Source organism: Vidua macroura, chromosome 7, assembly GCF_024509145.1.
Source record: "Vidua macroura isolate BioBank_ID:100142 chromosome 7, ASM2450914v1, whole genome shotgun sequence".
NCBI lineage: Eukaryota > Metazoa > Chordata > Aves > Passeriformes > Viduidae > Vidua > Vidua macroura.
The window spans coordinates 18,794,675-18,815,710 of record NC_071577.1 but is presented as its reverse complement, the minus strand read 5'-3'; the positions used below and the strand labels follow the sequence as shown (position 1 = coordinate 18,815,710).

The following is a 21,036-nucleotide window of genomic DNA, read 5'->3' as shown; positions in this document are numbered from 1 at the left end:
CCTTTACTCAGAGACGGTCTGGAATTTGTTTGCAATCTCTGCCCATAGTGGCTGCAAATGTATGGAGTGGTCTCCACCTACTTGAACGTTTTAAGCTGTATCTTCTTTTTATTACGTTCTTTAAATAAAAAGTGAACTCATTTCCAAAAGCTAGGGGAATACATTTAACCCTATCCTTTCCCCAGTTTTCGGTGGGTTCAGGAAGGGAATTACAAATAAGCAAACAAATGAGGGAGAGAACTTTGCTAGATGCTCCCATTGCCAAAGTGAGATTGAGCATCACGTTAATGCGTTGCCGTGGTTAGCCGGGCAGGGGGTAGCCGTGTTGATTTGTAAAGGGCGATTTAAAATAGGCTCATCGGTAATGTAGCCCCTACATAGGATCTCTCAAATGTTCGTGCCAAGTGTCTTCCTGAACCTTTTTCCTTGGCAGCGCATTCGTGTTCCTTAGTGGCTGTTGTTTTCCTTCTGCAGTTGTTTTAGTACTACTGTTACCAGTATGCTCATGACTTCGAGTAACACATGCGATTTGAAGCACGGCTTGATATTTATCTACCGAGAAGTTTCTTTCCCTGCATTTGTGTGGTTTGATCAATAAGGCGGTGGGAAGATGCCTGGGGGGACCGGTGCCTCTCTGGGCGGACTGGGGGTCTGGAAACGACCACACAACCTCCCTGCAAACATTTACAGCTCAGCTCCCGCTTGGGCTGTTGCAACTAGCCCGACTCTCCCAGGAACGTCTTTTTCTACTGACTGGTGGCTTGCTTGGAGCCCGGGTGAACTCTCGGTTATGTCTGTTGTAAAGCCCCTGCGTAAAACCCAGCGCTGTGCTGTCGAGCAAGAGTGTGCGTAAGGTTGGAACGGACCCTGCCCTCCCCGAGTCAGCCGGGCGAGTCCTCGGCGGGGGTCGGAGTGCCCCGAAGGAAATAGGGTGGGAGGCCAGAGGAGAAGGAGAACTTTAGGGTGTTTATTTATTTATTTATTATTTTCTGTTGCGTGTTGCTCTGCTCGATCAGAAGTTAAAAGCACTGAACATTTTTCTTAGCTGTATGCCTCCAAGCTGCTGGCCTGCCAAGTTAGTCAGCTGAATCCAATTACTGCAAGCAGCATTTCATTTAGCTCGATGGAAGCACTCACTTATAACTTCACCTAAAATTTCAATAATACCTATATTGGTCCCACGCCTGAATAATTCTAAAGATTTCCCTGGGTTCAGCTCTGGCAACATCTCCGAGTGCTGGGAGACGAGCACAACCCCAGCGTGCCCAGACTCCTCTCTCCACAGTACAAACTTCGGGGGTTATTCCTGTGGCCGTGGAAGTCTTGGTACTTGGCCAAGCTCTGGCTAAATAAAGCATGTCTAGAGCTAGAAGGCTATCGTTTGTGAGGCTGAGAAGCTGCTTCGGAAAGGGATGAGAAGTTGATAATTAATTAGGCACAAAATGAAAACTTACCGTGTTAATCAACAGCGGCTAACAATGACTCGGTTTACAATATTATGATCTCTCTGCTCAGGGGCTAAGGGGCAACCCACTTTAGGTTGCCTTCGTACACCGTGTAAAGTGCTATTTCTAATGAATTCTCTTTAAAAAAAATAAAGCACTTAAAGTTGACATACGCCCACGTGAATACATTATATAAGACGTTACCGGGACAGGCCTGGGCCAGGAACCTGAGCGAGCATCATGTGTAATGATGAAGCTCCACTTCCCTAACTCCAGTTTGCCAGCATAAATTAAGGTGATTTGGAAGGGGAATGTGGCATCCTACTGAGTTTGGTTAGGGAGAGAGAAGACTTGGTGGAAAGTTGTAAGATCTGTTGTGTTGTGAGCTATCGGAGGCGCTTCCGTTGGTTGTTCATTAAGTGGTGAGTTATTACTATACGAGCCAAAGGTCATTTCAAAGGCTTATGGTGGCTAGATATCGTCTTTATAATGACCTGGGCTTCTTTGTGGGGGATTTTCTGGCACTTCTAAGTTCTTAAAGTCCTGAATCGACACATTGCACAGACAAAGGCAAAATACTTATTTCGAGACGCAAATGTTTGCAGCGCATTTTCGATGCTGGGACTTCTTCGCTTATCTTTCTCTCTGTCTTATTCGGTATCTGGGGGGAGAAATGGAGAGAGACCCGCGCTAGCTTCGTTTCCGCGGAGCTGCTCGCGAGCCGTGGGTGCGGGCGGCGGGAGAGGAGCTTGTGACCCTCGAAGGTGCCCGCAGCTGCTCCGCAAAGGCGCTCCCTTACCCCCGTGCGCTGCCTCCCCGCGCCCCGGCCGGGGCTGGACTGCGCGCTCGGGAAGGCAGGCATGGGTTCGCGGCCGGTGCGCGGGGCCCGTGGGAGCGGCTGCCGCAGGCCGCCCGGCCCGGCTCCGACTCGCAACCGGAGTATTTTGCACGTTTGTTTGCTCCCCGCCTCTCTCAAAGCGCTATTAATAAATGAAGAGAAACATCTATCCTTTGTCTGGTAAAAGATCTGACGCGGACGGAAAGACACGGTGAGGGCCTGCGGACGAGATGTGCATTTATTAACAAAGTCCTAAGAAAGAAAGTCCAAAACAAAGCAGTTTCCGCTGAGAGTTATCACTTCTGTTGCAGGTCCGTGCCCACGGATTATCCAAAGGAACCTGAAGATCCTACTCACACAGTTAAAGTCAAAAATCAAGAAAAAACGTAAGTTTGGTGAGTTCTCTAAATTTCCTTTTCCATCCATCTCTCGCTTTCCCTGTCGCGACAGGCCCGTCGCAGGGAGCACAACCCGGCCCCGGCCCTGGCCCCGGCCCATGCCCGCCGAGCGCGGAGAGATGCTCGGTCGAACCCGCCGGCGGCGGCACCCCGGGCGCGCCGCCGCCCCACAGGTCAGATAAAGAACGGCCCGCAGAAAGCCCCGCTGAAAGCCGCCCCTGTTCCGCGGAAGTCAAGCCCGGCTGGGGAGCAGCCAAGGCCTGGACCCAGCCGCGGGGAGCGGGTGGCTCCCTGAGGGGCTCCATAGCTGGTTTAAGAGGCCCCACGGCAGCCACTGCTCCGTGTCTCGCAGGGACCCTTCGCGCTCCCCAGTGCTCTCAAAGACGAGACATCCCCCGGCTCAGGCACAGCCCCAACGGTGGGTGCCCAGCTGCCCTGCTTGCGGCCGGGTCCGGCGGCGGCTCCAGCGCTTTCCTTATATACAGGGCTGCCCCGGGCCGGCGGCCGGGAAACGTGCCGAGCCGGGGATTCTTTTGCCGGGCTCCCTCCTACGCGCCGGCTGCTTTGCACTTCTGAAAGTGCCGGGGCTTGGGAAGTGTTTTCCTTTTCATTCCTGGCCGGAGCGTTTACTGCCACGGCGCTAGCAGTCATAAATTTTGCTACAACCGCAATGACAGGTGCATTGATATGCACCCTGAGAGCTCCGGCTGCTTTAATAACCGCTTCGCTGCCCGCTCTCACCGCCTCTTATTTATTCGGTATCATATTAGATATTGATCCGAAGCAGAATTAAGTGTAGTGGAAGTTTTAGTGGAGAACTGCTTAATATGAAAGTGTCGGGAGGAAAGCGACTGGCAGTGCCGGGCCGATGTCAGCCTGGGCCAGGCGGGTTCCGCGCACACGCGCGGGTGGACGCTTGGGCTCCCAGCAGCTCTCCAGGCAGAGCCGTGAGAGGGCCGGCATCCCGCAAAAGCGCTGGAACCAGTGGCAGGACAAAAAAATCCCATTATTAAGTGCAACGCCTAACAGTTCAGATGAGGTTAACCTTTCTGGAGAGGAAGAAGGGAAATCTGAAACACAGACATGGATACTTTGCGGTTTCCTACCCTCGGTGCCTCCAAGCCCACCTCCCACGGCTCGGCCTCACCATTTGGATGTTACTTTTTTTTTTTTTTTTTTTTTTTTTTTTCTCTCTCTCTGTAGGCTTTTTCTGGCCAAACCACCAAGTGTTGAGCCCCTGCTTTGGTGTTACCTATAAAAACATCACCCCGGGCCTTTCACTCGTGGAAAATCAAACCCTGGATAGGTCTCCCTCTCCCTCTTTCTCTCCCTCTCTCTCTTTTTAAGATCTAAAGATGAGCCACCAAACAGTTGAGCATTGTCCATGTGATTTATGGCCCATAGCCTCCTTTTTAGGTTCAAGCAGAGTTCACAAGCAGTTGGTATTTCAGAAAAGAAATAAGGCTTTTAACAGCTTAACAGCAATATTCTTTCTTAAGATTCTGTGTATTCTTTTGGGAACTATATTTCACAAGGCATATAAAAGCCTACGCTTAAGGCAGTGTTGTGCTAACAAAAGTCCTCAGTCCAGACCGGTCCCGAAAATGTAGATGACAGAAGTGGGAAAAGAGAGACAGAATTATTTGGACAAAAATACTTCCTAGACTCGTCAAGATTATCACATCGTATTAAAACTCATTTTTATCGCCACCGTCCATTTCTGCAGACTTTTTAAACTAAAATTTTCCAGGAGAAAAAACCGTTCCCATTCTGTCAGCTCCACAGATGATCTCAAGCTTTTGTTTAGGAAAGAAAAGGACCCCGGCGGTCTGTGACAAGGGATAAATCGCCGAGAGCGGCCGTGGATCGCAGCTCGCTGAGGTTATTTTGACTTACAGAGATGTGTTTCCCGGTGAATTTTAGAGAACAGATCAACGGTACTCGGTGGGACCAACGGTACTTGCGAGAGAAGAGTACTCCCCTAGTATTGCATAAGTATAGGCAGGAGAACTATAATTGTCGGATACCTTTCAAATATTTCTAGCTACTTTTCTCTGCTGTCTTAGTAGGCTTAAATCCTACAGAAATACAAGAAAGTCTTAAGATATGTTGATTTACAGACTTACATTTTCAGGTGAAGTATGTGCTAATTTACAAAATTACCAGAAGTGTCAGAGAAAACCCCTATCCCACAAGAAAAATAAGAGCAGGGAATATTAAAAAGCCGCATGAAAATTGCAGAACATTTTCCATCTTGTACTAAGAGCAGAGAAGTTTTGGGAGCAGCAAGGAGAAAGGTAACAGCACCCTGCCTCAAAACATCTGCCCTAAGGGGACTGGGCGCTTTCGGTGGGAGCAGCCTTATGTGGGAGCCGGGGGGCGGGGAGGGGAGAGCCATAAGTTTGCAGGCTGAAAAAAAAAAAAGAACCCTCTAAAAATTATCTCAAATGTCTCAGGTTCTTTCTATTGGGTACAAATAAAAGGGATTAGAAACGTTGGGTGAGGGAATTTAATTCATCACAGAATTAAAATAGGGGAGCTGACCTGCGACTTCCTTTATAGTGCAAAGTTAAAGGGAGTGAATGGCGCCGGTTATACTTTAACTCTGGAGGAATCCGGGGAAAGAAGAAGGGCGGGTTTACAAAGCGGACGGGATTTTTCTGCTTCTGCCCGGCCGCAGCCCGGGCTCCATCCATCATGTCAACCGTGCACGGCCGTGCGCACGCGTGCCGGGCGGGGGGCGCGGATGCTCTCGGCCGAGATGGGCCACTGGGTCTTTGGGGACTCCACCCAGCACAGCTGCTCACTGAGAGCCCTTGCCTACAACTGCGGGGTCCGATCCAGCCAAACTCGAGTGGGAACGGTCCAAAGGCAAAACAAAGCAAATAAAACATCCCCCAAATGCCTTAAAATGTGGCCTGTACGATGTCCTGCCAATGTGTTCCGTCCCCTTGCACCATCGCTCTCGGGTGGCTCTTTCCCTGCAGTGCCCCGGGTCCTTCCCTGGTGTACTCTGCTCTCTCCCTGGTGTGGCCCAGTTTGCCCTGACTCCTGCCTGGTGATCCTGCTCCTCCCCTCTTGTCCCTTGGTCCTTCTTTGGGTCCCCTGCTCCTTCCTTGATGTCTCCAAGCCCTCTCCTGGATGGGAGGCCGAGGCCGAGTGTGCCGGGGTGCGGGGGGTGCCGAGACCGGCCTGTGCCAGCCGCTATCGGCCTGTTTCCCCCTCTAAAGGTCTCCTTTCTGTCCCTGCTGTTTCTCTCCCCAGGTGGCTGCGAGTGGCCCGGGCCGACGACGTGAGGCGCGGGGCGACGGTCAATGTTATTTGAGCGGGGGCCGCGGGCCTCGGCGATCGCAGAGCAGAGGATGCAGAAAGCCGCCTACTACGACAACGCGGGGCTCTTCGGGGGCTACACATACAGCAAGGCCGACGCCTACCCCTACGGCGCGGCCCACCAGCCCTACGGCCAGGCCGGCCTGGACGGCGAGTACCCCGGCTCCGCCTGCTCCGTCCAGGGCTCGGCGCCCGGCCGAGCTCCGGCCCACAAGGGCAGCGAGCTGAGCGGGAGCTGCATGCGGCCGGGCGGGGGCGGCCCCGGGGGCAGTCAGCCCCCGGGGATCGGCGAGCATCAGCCCCCGGCCTTGCCGCCCTCCTCCCCGCCCAACCCCCCTCCCAGTGTGCCCCCTCCGAAAAAAGCCAAGGGGGGGCCCAATTCCTCGGGCTCGGCCAGCGCCACCCTCAGCAAGCAGATATTTCCTTGGATGAAGGAGTCCCGGCAGAACTCCAAGCAGAAAAGCACCTGCGCCCCCCCAGGTAGCTCAAAACCCCCGCCCCGACCCACTGCTTGCTCGGGGAGCCGGGCTGAGCCCCCTGGCTCCGGGCCTTGTCTGCTACTCCTCTAGCTGCCATCTCCCTCCTATTCCCCCACCCCTGCCCCCCGCTGAGGGGTCCCATCCCTGCCGGGCGCTGCAGGTGGGACAGGCTGGGGGCGGGGTGCCGGGGACGCCTGGACGGGTGGCCGCTGCTGGTCTCTGGGGGGAGGCAGCTGCGGGAGGGTGTGCATGTCGGGCCGCCCCCGGGCTCTCTACACCCCCTCCCCGGGCGCCGACAGAGCGAGAGGGTATAGCAGGTTTCCGAGGGACCCCGGGAGGAAGGAGTGGGGGTTGTCTTTCGTGGAGGGAACCAATGTCTCTTTGTGCCTCTTCCCCGCAGGAGAGAGTTGCGAGGACAAGAGCCCCCCCGGGCCGGCCTCCAAGAGGGTGCGAACAGCCTACACCAGCGCGCAGTTGGTGGAGCTGGAGAAGGAGTTTCACTTCAACCGCTACCTGTGCCGGCCGCGCCGCGTGGAAATGGCCAACCTACTCAACCTGACCGAGCGGCAGATCAAGATCTGGTTCCAGAACCGCCGGATGAAGTACAAAAAGGACCAAAAAGCCAAAGGCATCATGCACTCCCCCGTCGGACAGTCCCCGGACCGCAGCCCCCCTCTAAGCGGCCCAAACCACGTCGGCTACTCCAGCCAGCTCCCTGGCGTCAACAGCCTCAGCTACGACTCGCCCTCGCCCACCTCCTTCGCCAAGTCCCAGCAGAGCATGTACGGGCTGGCCGCCTACACGGCGCCGCTGAGCAGCTGCCTGCCGCAGCAGAAGCGCTACGCGGGCGCGGAGTACGACCCCCATCCCATGCAGAGCGGCGGCGGCGGCGGCTTCGCCAACCCCAGTCTGCAGGGCAGCCCCGTCTACGTGGGGGGCAACTTCGTGGACTCCATGCCGGCCTCGGGCCCCATGTTCAACCTGGGGCACCTGCAGCACCCCTCCTCCGCCAGCGTGGACTACAGCTGCGCCGCCCAGATCCCCGGCGGCCACCACCACGGACCTTGCGACCCCCACCCTACCTACACGGACCTTTCCTCCCACCACACCTCTCAGGGACGGATGCAGGAGGCGCCCAAGCTCACGCATCTGTAGCGGGGCGGCGGCCAGCGGGCCCCGCTCCCCTCTCCATTACCTCACTTTTCTGACGGGACAGTGTTACTGTGCTCTCGAGTGCCAACAGTATTAGTGGATTTGTCTCCCTTAGCAGCTCCCTTCTTTCTTCCGCAGCCCCGAGTAGGTCCGTGAGCAGGAGCCTTTCTCTTAGAGCTGTTTTAAGCATGACAGTGCAATATACTGCCAACCGAGGGACTGATAAGCTGGTAATGATGTACTTGAAGGTAAGTCTTAGAGATGCTGTAGTGTTAGCAGCGCGTCATGCTGAGGTGTTTTAGACCAGTCGTGAGCCGTCGGAACTCGCCCGCGTGTAAGCTTATTTCAGAGAAGTTAATTTATGAGTTCTTCCGTAACGTAAGGATCGCATTGGACTAAATGATATGTATTTATTATTTTAAGCGAGACATTTTTTGTATCACTGATTATTTATCCTCGTCTTAATGTATTTATGTGAGTATTTGTAGAGTTTCTTCACCAATACTTCGGGAGAGGGATTCAGGTCCGTGGTGACTTACATTTCACCTATTTAGTATAATCGGTCTGAACTAGTTGAGAGAGTAGTCTTGAACAGTTGTAACAGTGGCTGGTGTTTGTAGTTTATGTAAGGATTAATTAAGACAGCAAGTCGTAAATCATTAATAGAGTAAAACAAACTGTGGCATCACACAAAGAGCCGTCACACTTAAAAATATTGAAAGTATTTTTAAAGTATTTATTTCTAATTGGCTGGCCCCACTAGAGCGCTTCGGTGGCTTGGCTGGCAGCTGGCTCGGCCGCGTGAAGCCACCTTTAGATGGAAGCGCAGCCGCTTTGAGGAGGCGATGTACAAAGAGGGGCTCTTGGCCATCTTGTTTCAGATCAAATCCTGCATATGAAAACCTCGGTGAGGTTAACATTTATTTATTGGCTGGGTATCTATCGTGCATATTATTTCAGTGGACTATTTTCTTTTTTTTTTTTTCCGATTACACTCTGGCTATCCAAAATAGAAAAGAAATTAGAAGCTTAGAAGGCAAAAAAATTAGAAACCCTCTTGATAGTGCTAATTTCATTAGGGTCTCCATAGCAATCTGCGCAGCAGCTGCCGCCTCCTTTGTTATTTTTATACTGTTGTCTTTATACTAACCATAAATCAATTTTTAGACATCTTTGGAAGGCCGAGCTTTTCCTCTTGTGGTTTTTTTGTGTTTTTTTTTTTTTTTTCTCTCTCATAAATATAAACTTTGAAAGAAAATTGACAATCAGATACACACAGCCGAAGGGAGACGCTGAGACGGGGTGCGGGCAGTGGCTGGGCGGTGCCGCCGCACTCCCCCGGCGCCCGGCAAGGACAGTCCCACCCGACCTGACCGCGGTAGGGGGGCACCGCCACTTCTCCCTGCCACAAACAGGCCAGTTAACACGGGGAAGAAAAAAATAAAGTAACAAGAAGATAAAAAAATAGGAAAAAGAAAGGGAATGATGCTCTGAACCCCGGTGTTTCCTCCTCTCTAGTTACACGGCTGTATTGAACTCGCTGGATTTACAGAGATCCTTCTTTTGTAAACGCTGTGATTAAAGTCTCTTCCTGACAGTACATATCGCTCTGAGAAGACTATTCTTATCTCTTTCTAAAAGAGTCGAGTTAAATATTAATCCAAACTTCTATATTCCCCACCAAAGCATCTGATGCATCGCTTTCCAGTTTGACAAACACTGCAGCTCCTACTCCACCCTCTAATGACAGACCTGGCATTCCTATTGTGAGAAATATTTTGCTACCTCCCATCCTGGTCAATACAAGACAAGTTTTCTTTTATTTGTTCTTCTTTTCTTTCCCATCCCTGCTTTCTTCCTCGCCATTTGGTATTTATGTTCAGCTGAGCACTAATGATTCAAAATATTACTTAGGGTTTTGTTTTCCCCTCTGTGAGATTTCAGCAATGCTGTGCTACAGTGAAAAGTGTATCTTTTGTTAAATTTCACTTTTAACCAAGCAAATTTGGATATATGTGTTACAGATCTGTAAACAAAACAGAACAGAATAAACTTCTTTGTTTGGAGACATATTTTAACCCTTTTAAGCCCTAAAATTGTATTCTATGGAAGCTTTCACACAAATTGTGACTTAGAACAACACAAAAAGTAATGCTAGACACCACTTGTGATTTATACTTCTGTAATATGCCATAAATATATATATACATTTGTCTCTCCAAAACTTTCTGCAATGTGCCCACAAACAAAATTGTCCATGTAGGTTTTTTGTGTGTTCTTGAAACACAATATATTTTGCATCACCTGCTTCTATCTGTGAAATAGCAAGGCACCACCATTTCTGCAGGACACCCAGTGTCCTTTTCCCTTTTGCTTTGTGCTCTGTAGGCTGTTAGTCAAACAGTGTCTGCCCTGACTTACACTATTAGTCCTTCAGTAAATCTGTTAAGAAAGAAAAGGCTGTTTAGAGATTTGGGGAAGGAAGGGAGTTCAGAGGAGCCCTGACCACAAACACAGTGTTACTGAGGCCCACTGCCCTGAATTACTTTCATGTTGCAGAAAGACCGGGCCAGCAGACATGGTTTCCAGTGCGGGAGGAGGAGGAGCTTGCATGAGGGAGAATCTTCTTGTAAATAAACTCACTTTCTTCTCCATGACTCTGGCAGAGGCGTCTTCTTTGTAATGCAATAGAAGTCCATGATGATAACCTAATTATTAGAAGTAATATAACTTTAGCAAGATTGCTGGCATTTTTACAATGTTTGTACAAGCATCAGCAATCTAGAGGAGAGATACACTTTGGCACAAGCCAGACTTTTTTTTGGCCCATCATTTAAAACCCATAAATTATAAACAACCCCCTTTCACACTCAACAGGAGCTCAGCTCCTTTGCAACAGCATCCGATGTGATGAACTCCAGTCACCTATTTAAAATGCAACCAGTTAGCCAAGGCCAGGCCTGGGGCTGATCTTAGCTTTGCCTTTCTTTACAAATAGGAGGCACAGCACCCCTTCCTCTCCTTCCCTGCTCTCTCCGTTTGCTCCAGGCCCATAAAAAGGTCAGTGAACCAGGGCCTCTAAATGCTGGCAGTGATGTTGCACTATTTGGGATAGGGAGCTGCTGACAGCACTGGTTGAGAGGTGTCAGGGGTGCATCGAGTTTCAGTGAGGCCATGCAAGTTCTTCTCTTCAGATCAGTGGGGTTTGGGTCTTGACTTTCTGGTCTGGCCTTTACAGTAACCCACCATTTAATGGCATTCCAGCAGCTTCCCCAGTGCAAAAAGGAGCTGAGGCTTTGTGTTATCTCCATGCAGTCAGTGCAGGGCTGAGCTACCCCTTTGCATCCTGTTTCTTTTTGAGGGGGAACCCATCAGTGTCCCACTGTGCATGGCCTGGTTTGCAGCACTAGAGCAGGGGAACCTAGACAGGCACAGCCAGGGGCTTCCAGGGATGCCACAGTTTTGTAGGTGCCACTTGTGTTTGGCTGGAAAAACAAAGCCAAATGCCTCCTGCTCCATTAGCAAATACTTCCTGAGCAGACACTGCAGGCTCCCAGGCCCGGTCCATGGGTAGGCCAGGGAAGGACTCAGGGGCATCCCCATGGCTTCCACTATGAGACCACACCAAGGTCATCTGGGGCTGCAGGCAACCTTGTCCAAAGATGAAGAGGATGCAGCTGGCTGCATGCCCAGGAGGCAAGGGCATGCAGGGAGGAGGCTGTCTAAGAAAGAGGGAGAGCCCACCAGCATCAACTAGAAGTCCTCTGACTTTCTTGAGGGCCAGCTGGGTCTTTTGGGCTCCATGGCAAAAAGCCTGAAGGCAGGATCCACCACTGGGGTGTCTGCACCCCTCCAGCCCCATGGGAAGCCCTTTGAAACAGCCTGCAGGGACATCCAAGCACTAGAAGGACTAGGACTACTTGACCAGGGGAAAAAAACAGGGTAAAGGGGATGGGACTGCTGGTCTACCACCGGGAGGGTGCCTTGCTGATAGCTGTCAGCTGAGGAGAAAGGAAAGGAGCTGCAGGTTGTGATGCCATCTTTCTATATGCCAGCCTGCTGTGCGTGCCCAGAGGCCACACACAATGGCAGCCTGGCAAAGGCACGGTGTGCTGCACGGTGGTCAGGCCCAGATGCCCAGAACTCCACTGCAGACCTGCCTGGGAACAAAAGCTGGAGCTGGGCAGCAGCACAAAGAGGCTGGTGCTGCCAGGGCAGTTAGGGTCGTGGTGGTTGGCTGGGTGTCACGTGATGTTATACAGTGATGAACAAGATACCTCTGCTTTTAAAAGGTGCAAGATAAGCTGGACCAGAGCTCTGTTGGATGCAGCCACTTTTCAGGGATTGAATGGCAAGTTAATTCCTGAACAGGCAATGTCTCTCTGTTCCCATATGAGAGGCAGCAGTGGGTACCTGTGGTGCTTGCTTGGAGTGGGGCTGCCAGGGGAGTGAGAGGGCTGGCTCTATTAGGGGTCATCAATCACACAAAGAGCACTTTTTACTTGACAGTGGGTCCTCCTACTTCTCCTTGGACCTGAGCCAGCTGGGACCCAAGCAGAAACCCCATCCAGCAGAAGCAAAAAGCAGTCCCAGAGCCTGAGAGTCATGGAGTAACAGGGCGGGACTGAACCCCTTTGGTTACAGAGGCTAAGATATAAAATGGAACACAGTAAGGTATCTATGCCTGCACATCCCTAGGCCTCTGCAGATGATGCTCAGGAGCAGAGGTGAGTCTTTATGTCTCCTTTTGGAGCCCAGAGTCCTGAAGCTTTCCAAACATTCTTGGATGAATTACAGAAAGCTGCAAGGACAATAAACACAAAGCAAAGTAAAAACAGCAAGGAATTTGTACTAGACAGGATGGATGTCTTCTGGGTAAAAATACTAATGAATGTAGAATTTGAACGCTTCATTTTTTTTATTTGCTGACATGCAGTTTTTCTTGCAACAGCTGAAGTTTTGGGAGCGGTAGGCAATCACATGCTGAGTGAGGTATACAGCCTCAGTCTTTCCTCTAAGAAACCTGGTCTGCATTTTAGGATCTTTGGGAGCAAGAAAGTCTAGACAAGACAGAAATCTTGGCTGCAAACTCATTGACACTTCTGTTGACACCTCTGGGTTATCCATATATGTAATATTTCTGTCCCAACAAATTCACAGCCATGGGACTGGAAACAGGGCTTTATGTGGCAAGGGGCCAGAGTGGAATCACTCTTCAGAGCAAATCTTTACAGAAGAAGGGATAGACTTTCCTCTTCTCTGTGTCCATATAAAGGATCTTTGTCGTTAATCCCACATACTGGGAAAACAGAGGTTCCTGCCCCGGGGCCATCTGGGAAAGGGGAACTCGTGCCAGGGAAACACTGATGGCAGAGGGAAACATCCCTTCCTGAGAGGTGTTGTGACTGCCTGAAAGGGCTGTGCTAATGCAGGAGCTGAGGATGGCTCCCCTGGAGTGCCAGAACAATTCCCCATCTCTGCCCTGGAGTCTCTGTTCATCCACATTTTACAAAACAAACTCCCAAGAGTTTCCCCTCCTTCTGTAGTAGCCTTTCTCACAGGAGCCTTTGGTGGTTTGTTTATGCTAACAGGGGCACTGCTTAAATACCCAGTGTTTGCTTACGTCCCTTCAGGATGCCCATCCACACCCTAGCTGTCCACGGATGTACATCCCCACTTACCACTGAGAACCAGCTTTGCCCAGCTGGCAGTGTTGTAGCAGCAGAGGGGTAAGGACAAGGTAATGCTTGAACCACACCTTCTGGGTCTGGGGGCTGGGGAGGGATCTGTTGGATCTCCTATGTGTCACAATAACCATATTGTGACAAGCACAGAGGGAGGAGTCCTGTTCTAGGGAGAAAGGCCACATGTCCCAGTCTCAAAGCAGTGTCTGTGGCTCAGGGCTGCCATTGCCTTCAGCACACACGCTGCTCAAGCAGCCCCCCAAAGGTGAGTGGCTGGTGTCTGCACCCAGCGGGACCCAGGGCTTTTTGGCCAGACTTTCTCCTACATCATGTCTTGGTTCCACAGCAGCTTTCTCAGGCTTTGTAGAGGCCCACATACTTCCAGAACCATGGTGACACAAGGACTCATTTGGTCCATTGTTCTCACAGAGGTTTTTGCCCCAGCAGCTTCCCTGTCATCATTTGACTACTCACACAGGCATCCCTAAACCTCCCAGCCATTCTCAAATTGTCTCTGACAGCATCATGTTCTTCACATTCTTTTTTTCTCCCACTTTTCTTCTTCCTTCTTTTGGCTTCCAAGGAGTCCTTCATCTTTCCTCTTAGACTCCTTGTAAAAAAACAGCTTCAGTCATTCTTTTTTCTATCACTGTAACTTAACTTTTTAAGTCTGAGCACTGAAATTCCTGTGTGTAGAAAAAGCCCTCCCTCAAAAGCCAGAGCATCAACAAGAGTTGTTTTGCCTGTATTTAGCCACTGATTTTTGCTTTTGTCACCCTTGAACAGTCCTGCCAAAACAAACAGGTAATGAATAGGAAACTGGTAACAGCATCCAGCTGGGTAAATGGAAAGATCGTATGTTGGTGTGAACACAGACAGCTTTTCTAGCATTTAAAACAGTCTTAGGTGTAATTAAACCAGTTGCATTCTGCAAACACAAGATTCAAGTAAAGTAGCAGCCCTGTTCTGAAGCCAATTTTCTTTCCTTCACTGGAGGCAGGAATTTTTACAGCAGGGGAGACTGAAGAGCACAGATGCTCTCCTGCATGGACAGCCATTCTCTGCTAAAGAGAAAACCTGGTGTTCCCAGGCTTCTCATTTTTCAGAAGATAACATTTTCCAAACTGTTCTGATTGCCATGGGATTGCTGAGAAAGTTTGCATCATGCAGAATGTAACACCTTCCTCAAAATGTATGTTCCCTGAAAAGTGTATTTGATTTAAACTGTTCTTCTAATTTATATCCGCATCCCCTGAAAATAGAAATTTAGGTGATCCTCCATTATTAGAGTATCTGGGCAACACAGCCCATCAGAGTGAACAAGTCTGTGCCAGGAGAACACCGAGCTTCAGGGCTCTGTGATTTCAGTGACTGCCATGTCTGTAGACTCGAAGTTCAAGCACTCTTAAGACATGATCCGTACACTCTGCAATAGTTGTTTTCTAGGAGATGAACAATATTAGCTGGGGAGAAAGTGGGGCTGACAGGAGGCCATGTCACTGATCAGAGTCCCTGTGCAGGGAAGCGCTCCTGTACCTTTGCAGCATGTGTATGCCTGTCCTAGCAATGTGTCCTCTCAGGGCCTCTGCAGGATCTCTCTGAATTCATCAGCTGGGTATAATGGTGGAGCTGAGCTGCACAGCATAAATCTCCATGGGAAAGAGTTCATACTGAGTCAGTGAAATGGTCTGATTATGTCTCCTCATTATATCCTTTTCCTGTCACCAGTCTGGCCCTCTGAAATCCACAGGAGATCCAGTGGAATGTTTCTTTCTCTGGGGATTCCGGTTGCCTTCATGAGGTTGGCACCAAGCTCGGTCCTTGCAAAATTTGTGGCTTCTTCTTGACCACGGTAAATGGCACTTTTTCCAAGAGCTTGTAGAGCTCCTTGAGCTGTTGAGTGGAAGGCACTGGATGATGGATGAAGGCATATAAATTTCATGCTTTTATTTAAAAATAACATGTATTTTTTAATAACGCACGACCCTTGCATTTCCCAGCTGACTCCACATCCACCTACTGAGAATTAGAAGGTTGCAAGTCCAATTCAAAGCAGCATGATGTAGCCCTTCTTCGTGTTCCTGGTATGGCCAGTTCCAAGTCACCAAAGCCCAGGTGTACTCTGCCCAGCACACCCTTCTGCTGCTCTGAACTGCACTGACATGTGGTTATCAGCTGAGGCATTGGATGAAACCAATCATTACCCAAATCAAACATCAGCATGGCTCAGACTGGATGGTCAAATGCCACTTGGAGACATTTAGGGAAAGATGATCACTTTGGGAGTCCAGATTTCACCTCCTTCACCTTGTTGCTGTTTCCTGCCATTCTGGGGGATTGAAAACCAAGAGAGAATTGGACGATTTGGCTGGGTAGAGTAACTTGGTGCTCTCTGCCAGCTGCAAACACTCAGTAAACAATGCCGAATCGCCAAGGGAAAAATAAAAGTCCATTAACAGTGTGGGTCTGTTAACGGTGAGGGGATTCATTTTTGAGAGGCTGCAGAGCACTTATCTGACTGAAGGAGACCATTAAGTGCCATGGGATGCAGTAGCAACCCGCCCCTCGTCCCAGCCTCCGGGTGTGGAGACCTGGGTGTACCCGCGTGGGCTCCCAGGGAGCCTCCAGGAGCCTGGTCGGCTGCAGGGCAAGGGAGAGCGCAGACCTGTACCCGGACGGGAGCCCGGATAGCGGGAAATCGCCAGCTCACTCACCTTCTAAACTTCCGGCAAACGTCCCAAGTGTGCGGCGACTCCGTCGAGGGGGAACGGCCTGACCCGGGGGAATCCAGCTCCCCGGTCCACGCCCGGCTGCCCACCTGCAGTCCCGCGCCAGCCCCGGGCAGCCGGGCGTGGACCGGGAAGCTGGCGGCGCCCGGGACCCCCGGCGCGGGCTCCCCCCTCCGGGCTCCCATTGGCCGCTGGGCGGGACGTGCCGCCCCGCTCCGGGGCCTATATTAGGGCAATATTGCCCCGGCGGGGCGCGGTGTTGCCCCGTGGGTCATGGACCTGGGGTACTTTGCTCTCGCCTTTCCGCCAGGGCTGTGCCGCGGTGCCCCGCAGGCCCCGTTCCTCCAGCGAGGGGACGACGCCTTCCTGGCGCTGGGCACCACGGCCAGCGCCGCGTCTCCCCCGCAGGCGCTGGGGTACGCGGCCGCTGCCCCCGCGGCGCCGAGCCCCGGCTACCGGCCGTCCCGGGGAGCCGGACCGCTGGGCTTCGCTACGTCCATCCTTCCCGAGAGCGGCCGCTCGCCGCCGCCGGACCCCGAGCGCCCCTGTCCCTGCCTCGGCGCGGGCGGCGGGGGTCTGCGGCACCTCTCGCCCTGCCCCGGGGCCGCCCCCGCGCCTGGCTGCCCGGCTCCCGCGGCGGCCCCGGCGGCGCCCCGCACCTTCGAGTGGATGCGAGCGAAGCGGAGCCCGCCCGGGAGAAGTGAGTGGGGCGGCGGGGAGCGGGCGGGGACTGCTCCCATCCCGGCTCCCCTCTACCCTTCTCCTGCCTCGATCCCCGCCCCGCTTCCTCCCCCTGCCTTTGCCCCCTCTGAAACGCGGTGTTTTTCGGCGTTGCAGGCGGTGCGGCGCCGTACGGGGGGGAACTTCCCGCCTGCTCCGCACGCACCAGCTTCAGCACCCGGCAGCTCACGGAGCTGGAGAAGGAGTTTCACTTCAGCCGGTACCTGTCGCGGGCCCGCCGCCTCGAGGTGGCCCGCTCGCTGCGCCTCCGCGACGCCCAGGTGAAGGTCTGGTTCCAGAACCGCCGCATGAAGCAGAAGAAGCGGGAGCGGGAGGCGCTGGCCGCCCCCGCCGCCGCGCCCGCGGCTGTCCCGGGCGGCCCCGCCTGAGGCTCCGCCGACCCCACGGAGGGGCCGGCGGGGACGTCGGGGCTGGGCTGGAAGCTGCGGCCGGCGGGACACCGGGTGTCCCTTCACGCCGGACCGCGGCTGTGCAGTTCCGCTGCTTTTTCTGTTACAACTTTATGTACAGTTTTATTTATGAGGATTCAGGGAAAACCGCCGCCCGGAGCGGCGCTGCTCGGTGTCGGACCGGGCCGAGGCAGCGGGGGGGGTGCAGCTAGGAGTTAGCGGGGAGCGCCGCTCCCCCAAGGCAGGGCAGTGAGCGGCTCTGCCAACTCCCCTGAGTTCGGGCGGAGGTGGGTGCGTGGAGGGGCTGCCCCATGCTCCCGACCCTTTCTCCATTTTGCAGTTAAAAAAACAGATCCATGGGCTCAGGCAGAGTTGGTGCAGAAAAGGAGAAACCCCGAGAAGGCAGAGCAGGGGAGAACAGGGAAACTTCCTCTTACAGGAAGGGTCAAGAATGGTCATGGCATGAATCGAAGATCCCCTTTTGAAAGAAGTGTTCTTGTCTTCTGCCCTGCCCTTTGCAAAATTGCTGCAAAAAAGGGGCTGGTTGTGCTTGTATTCATTCATTCATTCATTCATTCATTCATTCATTCATTCATTCATTCATTCCCATTTCTTTTCCTGACATGGCTGATTTAGTCAAAAATCTGTTTGTGACAGAAAAAACTGCAAGGTAAAATTTAAAAATAAATAAAGTCTTAAGAGGAGCACCTCTTCCCTTTCGAACTGCAGAGGTGCTGGGATTTCTCTTGCGGAGGCTCTGGGCAGCCCAGGACTGACCAGTGGTCACTCTGCTAACTCCCAGCTCCCCTCACATGTCTGTAGACAATATAAAGCCTCCTACAGCATCTAGGGCCAGAATCAGTTCATTTAGACCTCTCAGTCTTTATTGTATCTTATGGTTAAAAAATTGCATCACTATAAATGGGTTTGCAACAAATCTCACCACATGGAAAACCTCAAGACCTGTCGAAGCTCAGAAAGTTTGACCAAAGACTAATGCTGGCAAAAGCGCAAGAGGATTCCTGGGTCTTTTGCTTGGATACTTGCACAAAAAAAAAAAAAAAGATTGGCAATGTTCCCATAGACAAAATAACAGAGTGGGCAAAAGAACCAAGTTTAGACTTTTTCCCATTTGTGCGTGGGAAAGCAAAATAGCGACGTGGAGAGGAATGACATCTGGATTTACGTGAAGGTGATTTTATTTATTTGTGGACAGGACTTTTATTTTGGACAAGCCTCTTTCTGCCCTGGATTTCTGCTGACTGTTAGACTTTGGGGTGAAAAACCTATTATGGGTCTAGGGGAGACAGACTTCAAGGGGACCTGTGGAATGCACTGGGTCCCTGTCTGGAAGGCAGCCCCAGACACCAACAACTATTTGTCTTTGTTGGATGCTTGCTGGGTTAAATGAACACAGAGAGAAGATGAAGATGGATGTCTCAAGTCAAAAAGTCTGCAATGAAGAAGATTCTTACTCCCTGTAATACTTTCCATCCTCCCAGGTGCCCTTCTGCTTAAGGCATTCTTCTGAAGATTTTCTGCTGAGGCTTTCTTCTGAAGACATCTGCTGAGGGACTGGGAAGCCACTGCTGATGGAAGCTTCAGCAGAGGTTGGTGGGAACCCTGGGAAACTACTCCCAAAAGCTGGGCAGGCAAGTTATGATGATGTTGTGGGAACAAGTCCACGGCTAAACGGCGGCAGGAGCCTACTTGGCAAAAATATGGACGTTCCCCACGGTGAACATCTGAAGGAGGGGACTTCCCAAGACAGAAGGGCTGTCACACATCATATCCTGACTGTACTGGCAAAGGACAATACTGCTAGAGGCTCGTGGTTGTGCATGCACACAGGCACATTTTTGTTCTGTACATAGAGGTATGGTTCATGTCCCTTGGGCTGGTTCACTTCATGGCATAGACCTAAAAATTCCCAGGACTGAAGTACTCATGGGAAACTAGCTGCAACCAAAATGTGTGGTTTGCAGTTCTTCATTAAAGTAATGACACAAAACAAGTGTTTATACTGCAGGCTGATTGTTCATTAAAAAACAGGAAATAAATATTTTAGCCACCTTTTTTTTTTTTTTTTGAAGGTGCTACTTAAAGCAGAATAAAGCAAAATCTGGTAAAATTAATGAAAATTCGAATTAATCAAATTTGTTTTGCAAGTTGAATTTTAAAGGCAAGTACACTACTAACCAGCCCTTTTCTGCAGCTGTTTCTAAGGTCCATTTTTATGAACTCTTCTGTTACTACTCTTTCATTTGTTTTTTTCAATACTACAAATGAGCATAGACATACAGCTGGAATGACCCATTTTTCTCAGAACACGTTTCACATACAAACTTTAGAAAACAGCTGTATTTTCAGTTGCCTTCAAATTTGTCGCATGTCTATGAAGTTGCTTGTTTGTCAGCCTTTTATTTTCCTAATGATTTTGACATTTGTGCCAGGCACTTCAGGCCAGAGGAATGCTTTCTGTGCTGCTGGCACACTCTTGCACTACCAACATGGAAGGAAAGATTCTCATTGATTTCAGTGGCGCTGGATCAGACCATTAGAGCACACTAAGTCTTTTACAATGAATGTTTTTGTGACATACATTTTCCTGAATAAATAAATACATGTCCTGGCCTTGTAGCAGTGCACAGTTCTGTATCCATCAAAATGACACAGACCGAATGCACAGAGATTTACTCTGAAATTAAGATGAAACCTTATGACTCTCTTATGGCAGTCTGAATTTGGTGGTATGAGCACAACTATATTCTGTCTTAAGAACCAGTACTTCATATTCATTGTAATTTCCGCTCACATGACAGGGCCAGTTTAATAGGATCTTTCTCTTCACAAACAGCTCTAGCTGTATGAGGATTAGTTATTGCTCCTTTGCACTATTCTGTCAGCAAGATACCCAAAGGAAGGAGCTAATGCAAGTCACGTGCCAATTCTTAAATAATTAAATCAAAATGCCTGTGATGTCTGTGGGTGCACACATGAGACAAATAAATGATAGATAAGGTCTAAGATTCGTTCATTTAAACTTAATCCCAAGAGTTGTGTCTCACACATGCTCAATTTGATGCCTAGCAGTTGGAAACAGGTTTTAGATTTGGCAGCTAGTTGTAAGAGCACAAGCTGCAGTTTTCACTGCAATCGGAACAAAATATTCCTGACTGGACTCAGTAGATACGCACCACCATATAATTTTTCACAAATCATGAAACTGCTATTTCCTGGCCTTATTTTTCCTCAGCCATCATCAGAAACCACAAAAAGACCATTCTCTTTCAGTCATATATTAAGTTTTTGCCTACTGACTGTTGCTCAAAGGGCCTCAGGCTACAAAGGGATACGAACAAAGTAATTTTTTCTGTGTTCCCATTTTGCCTCAAACAGAACAAAAATATTGATTTGGAAAGCTTCCAACAGGAAAAAAAAATTGTTAAATTACTGGTCCTAAGTGGTATATGTGAATGTAGAGATTTCATATCTTTTGGATAGGTAAATGATAACAGATGATCACACCTCTTTGAAAACCAAGCTTAGGCAAGAACTCAGGCTTGCCTGGCTCTCTGTCCTCCCAAGCAGACCAGATTTAGTATGTTACTGCTTGGAATTAGAGCACAGGGAGCACTCTGCTGAGGGTCAAACCAACAACTCTGATTTATGGTATGAGCTGCATATCCAGGTTTATTTTGACCATGCAAGTATCCAGCAGTAAGCTAAAAAAAAATATGCAACCCAACCCCCACATTTTAATCTCATTTTGAAAGTGTCCCTCTCCATTATTTATTAGTACAACCTGGAACTGTGGTTTATGCTAATAATGGTACAGATTGCTAGCAGAG

The 21,036-nt window shown here is 50.5% G+C and overlaps 2 protein-coding genes and 2 long non-coding RNA genes across 8 annotated transcripts; 3 read left to right on the top strand and 1 right to left on the bottom strand.

The window, feature by feature from the left end:
* Positions 1 to 5,862: 5,862 nt before the first annotated feature.
* On the top strand, positions 5,863 to 7,682 carry HOXD3 (homeobox D3). Of its 5 annotated transcripts, XM_053982933.1 has the most exons (3): positions 5,863 to 6,281; positions 6,375 to 6,491; positions 6,891 to 7,682. In XM_053982933.1, the coding sequence occupies exons 1-3, from the start codon at positions 5,996 to 5,998 to the stop codon at positions 7,643 to 7,645; spliced, it is 1,158 nt and encodes a 385-aa protein (XP_053838908.1). In that variant the 5' UTR covers positions 5,863 to 5,995; the 3' UTR covers positions 7,646 to 7,682. The 5 variants fall into 5 exon arrangements, with proteins under 5 accessions (XP_053838908.1, XP_053838904.1, XP_053838907.1 ...); XM_053982929.1 differs by having other exon boundaries at positions 5,863 to 6,481; positions 6,857 to 7,682; XM_053982932.1 differs by having other exon boundaries at positions 5,863 to 6,489; positions 6,883 to 7,682.
* A 2,125-nt stretch (positions 7,683 to 9,807) lies between these two features.
* Positions 9,808 to 13,419, bottom strand: LOC128810241 (uncharacterized). The gene is made up of 3 exons (XR_008437982.1): positions 13,324 to 13,419; positions 10,286 to 10,350; positions 9,808 to 10,084 (listed from the first exon to the last, which is right to left on the bottom strand). It is a non-coding gene; the product is annotated as an uncharacterized LOC128810241 (long non-coding RNA).
* Positions 13,420 to 13,491: 72 nt separating this feature from the next.
* On the top strand, positions 13,492 to 15,787 carry LOC128810240 (uncharacterized). Its single transcript, XR_008437981.1, has 3 exons — positions 13,492 to 13,591; positions 15,055 to 15,178; positions 15,327 to 15,787. It is a non-coding gene; the product is annotated as an uncharacterized LOC128810240 (long non-coding RNA).
* A 541-nt stretch (positions 15,788 to 16,328) lies between these two features.
* LOC128810352 (homeobox protein Hox-D1-like) lies at positions 16,329 to 19,325 on the top strand. The gene is made up of 3 exons (XM_053983150.1): positions 16,329 to 16,755; positions 16,893 to 17,062; positions 18,688 to 19,325. The coding sequence occupies exons 1-3, from the start codon at positions 16,329 to 16,331 to the stop codon at positions 18,754 to 18,756; spliced, it is 666 nt and encodes a 221-aa protein (XP_053839125.1). The 3' UTR covers positions 18,757 to 19,325.
* The last annotated feature ends 1,711 nt before the right edge of the window (positions 19,326 to 21,036 follow it).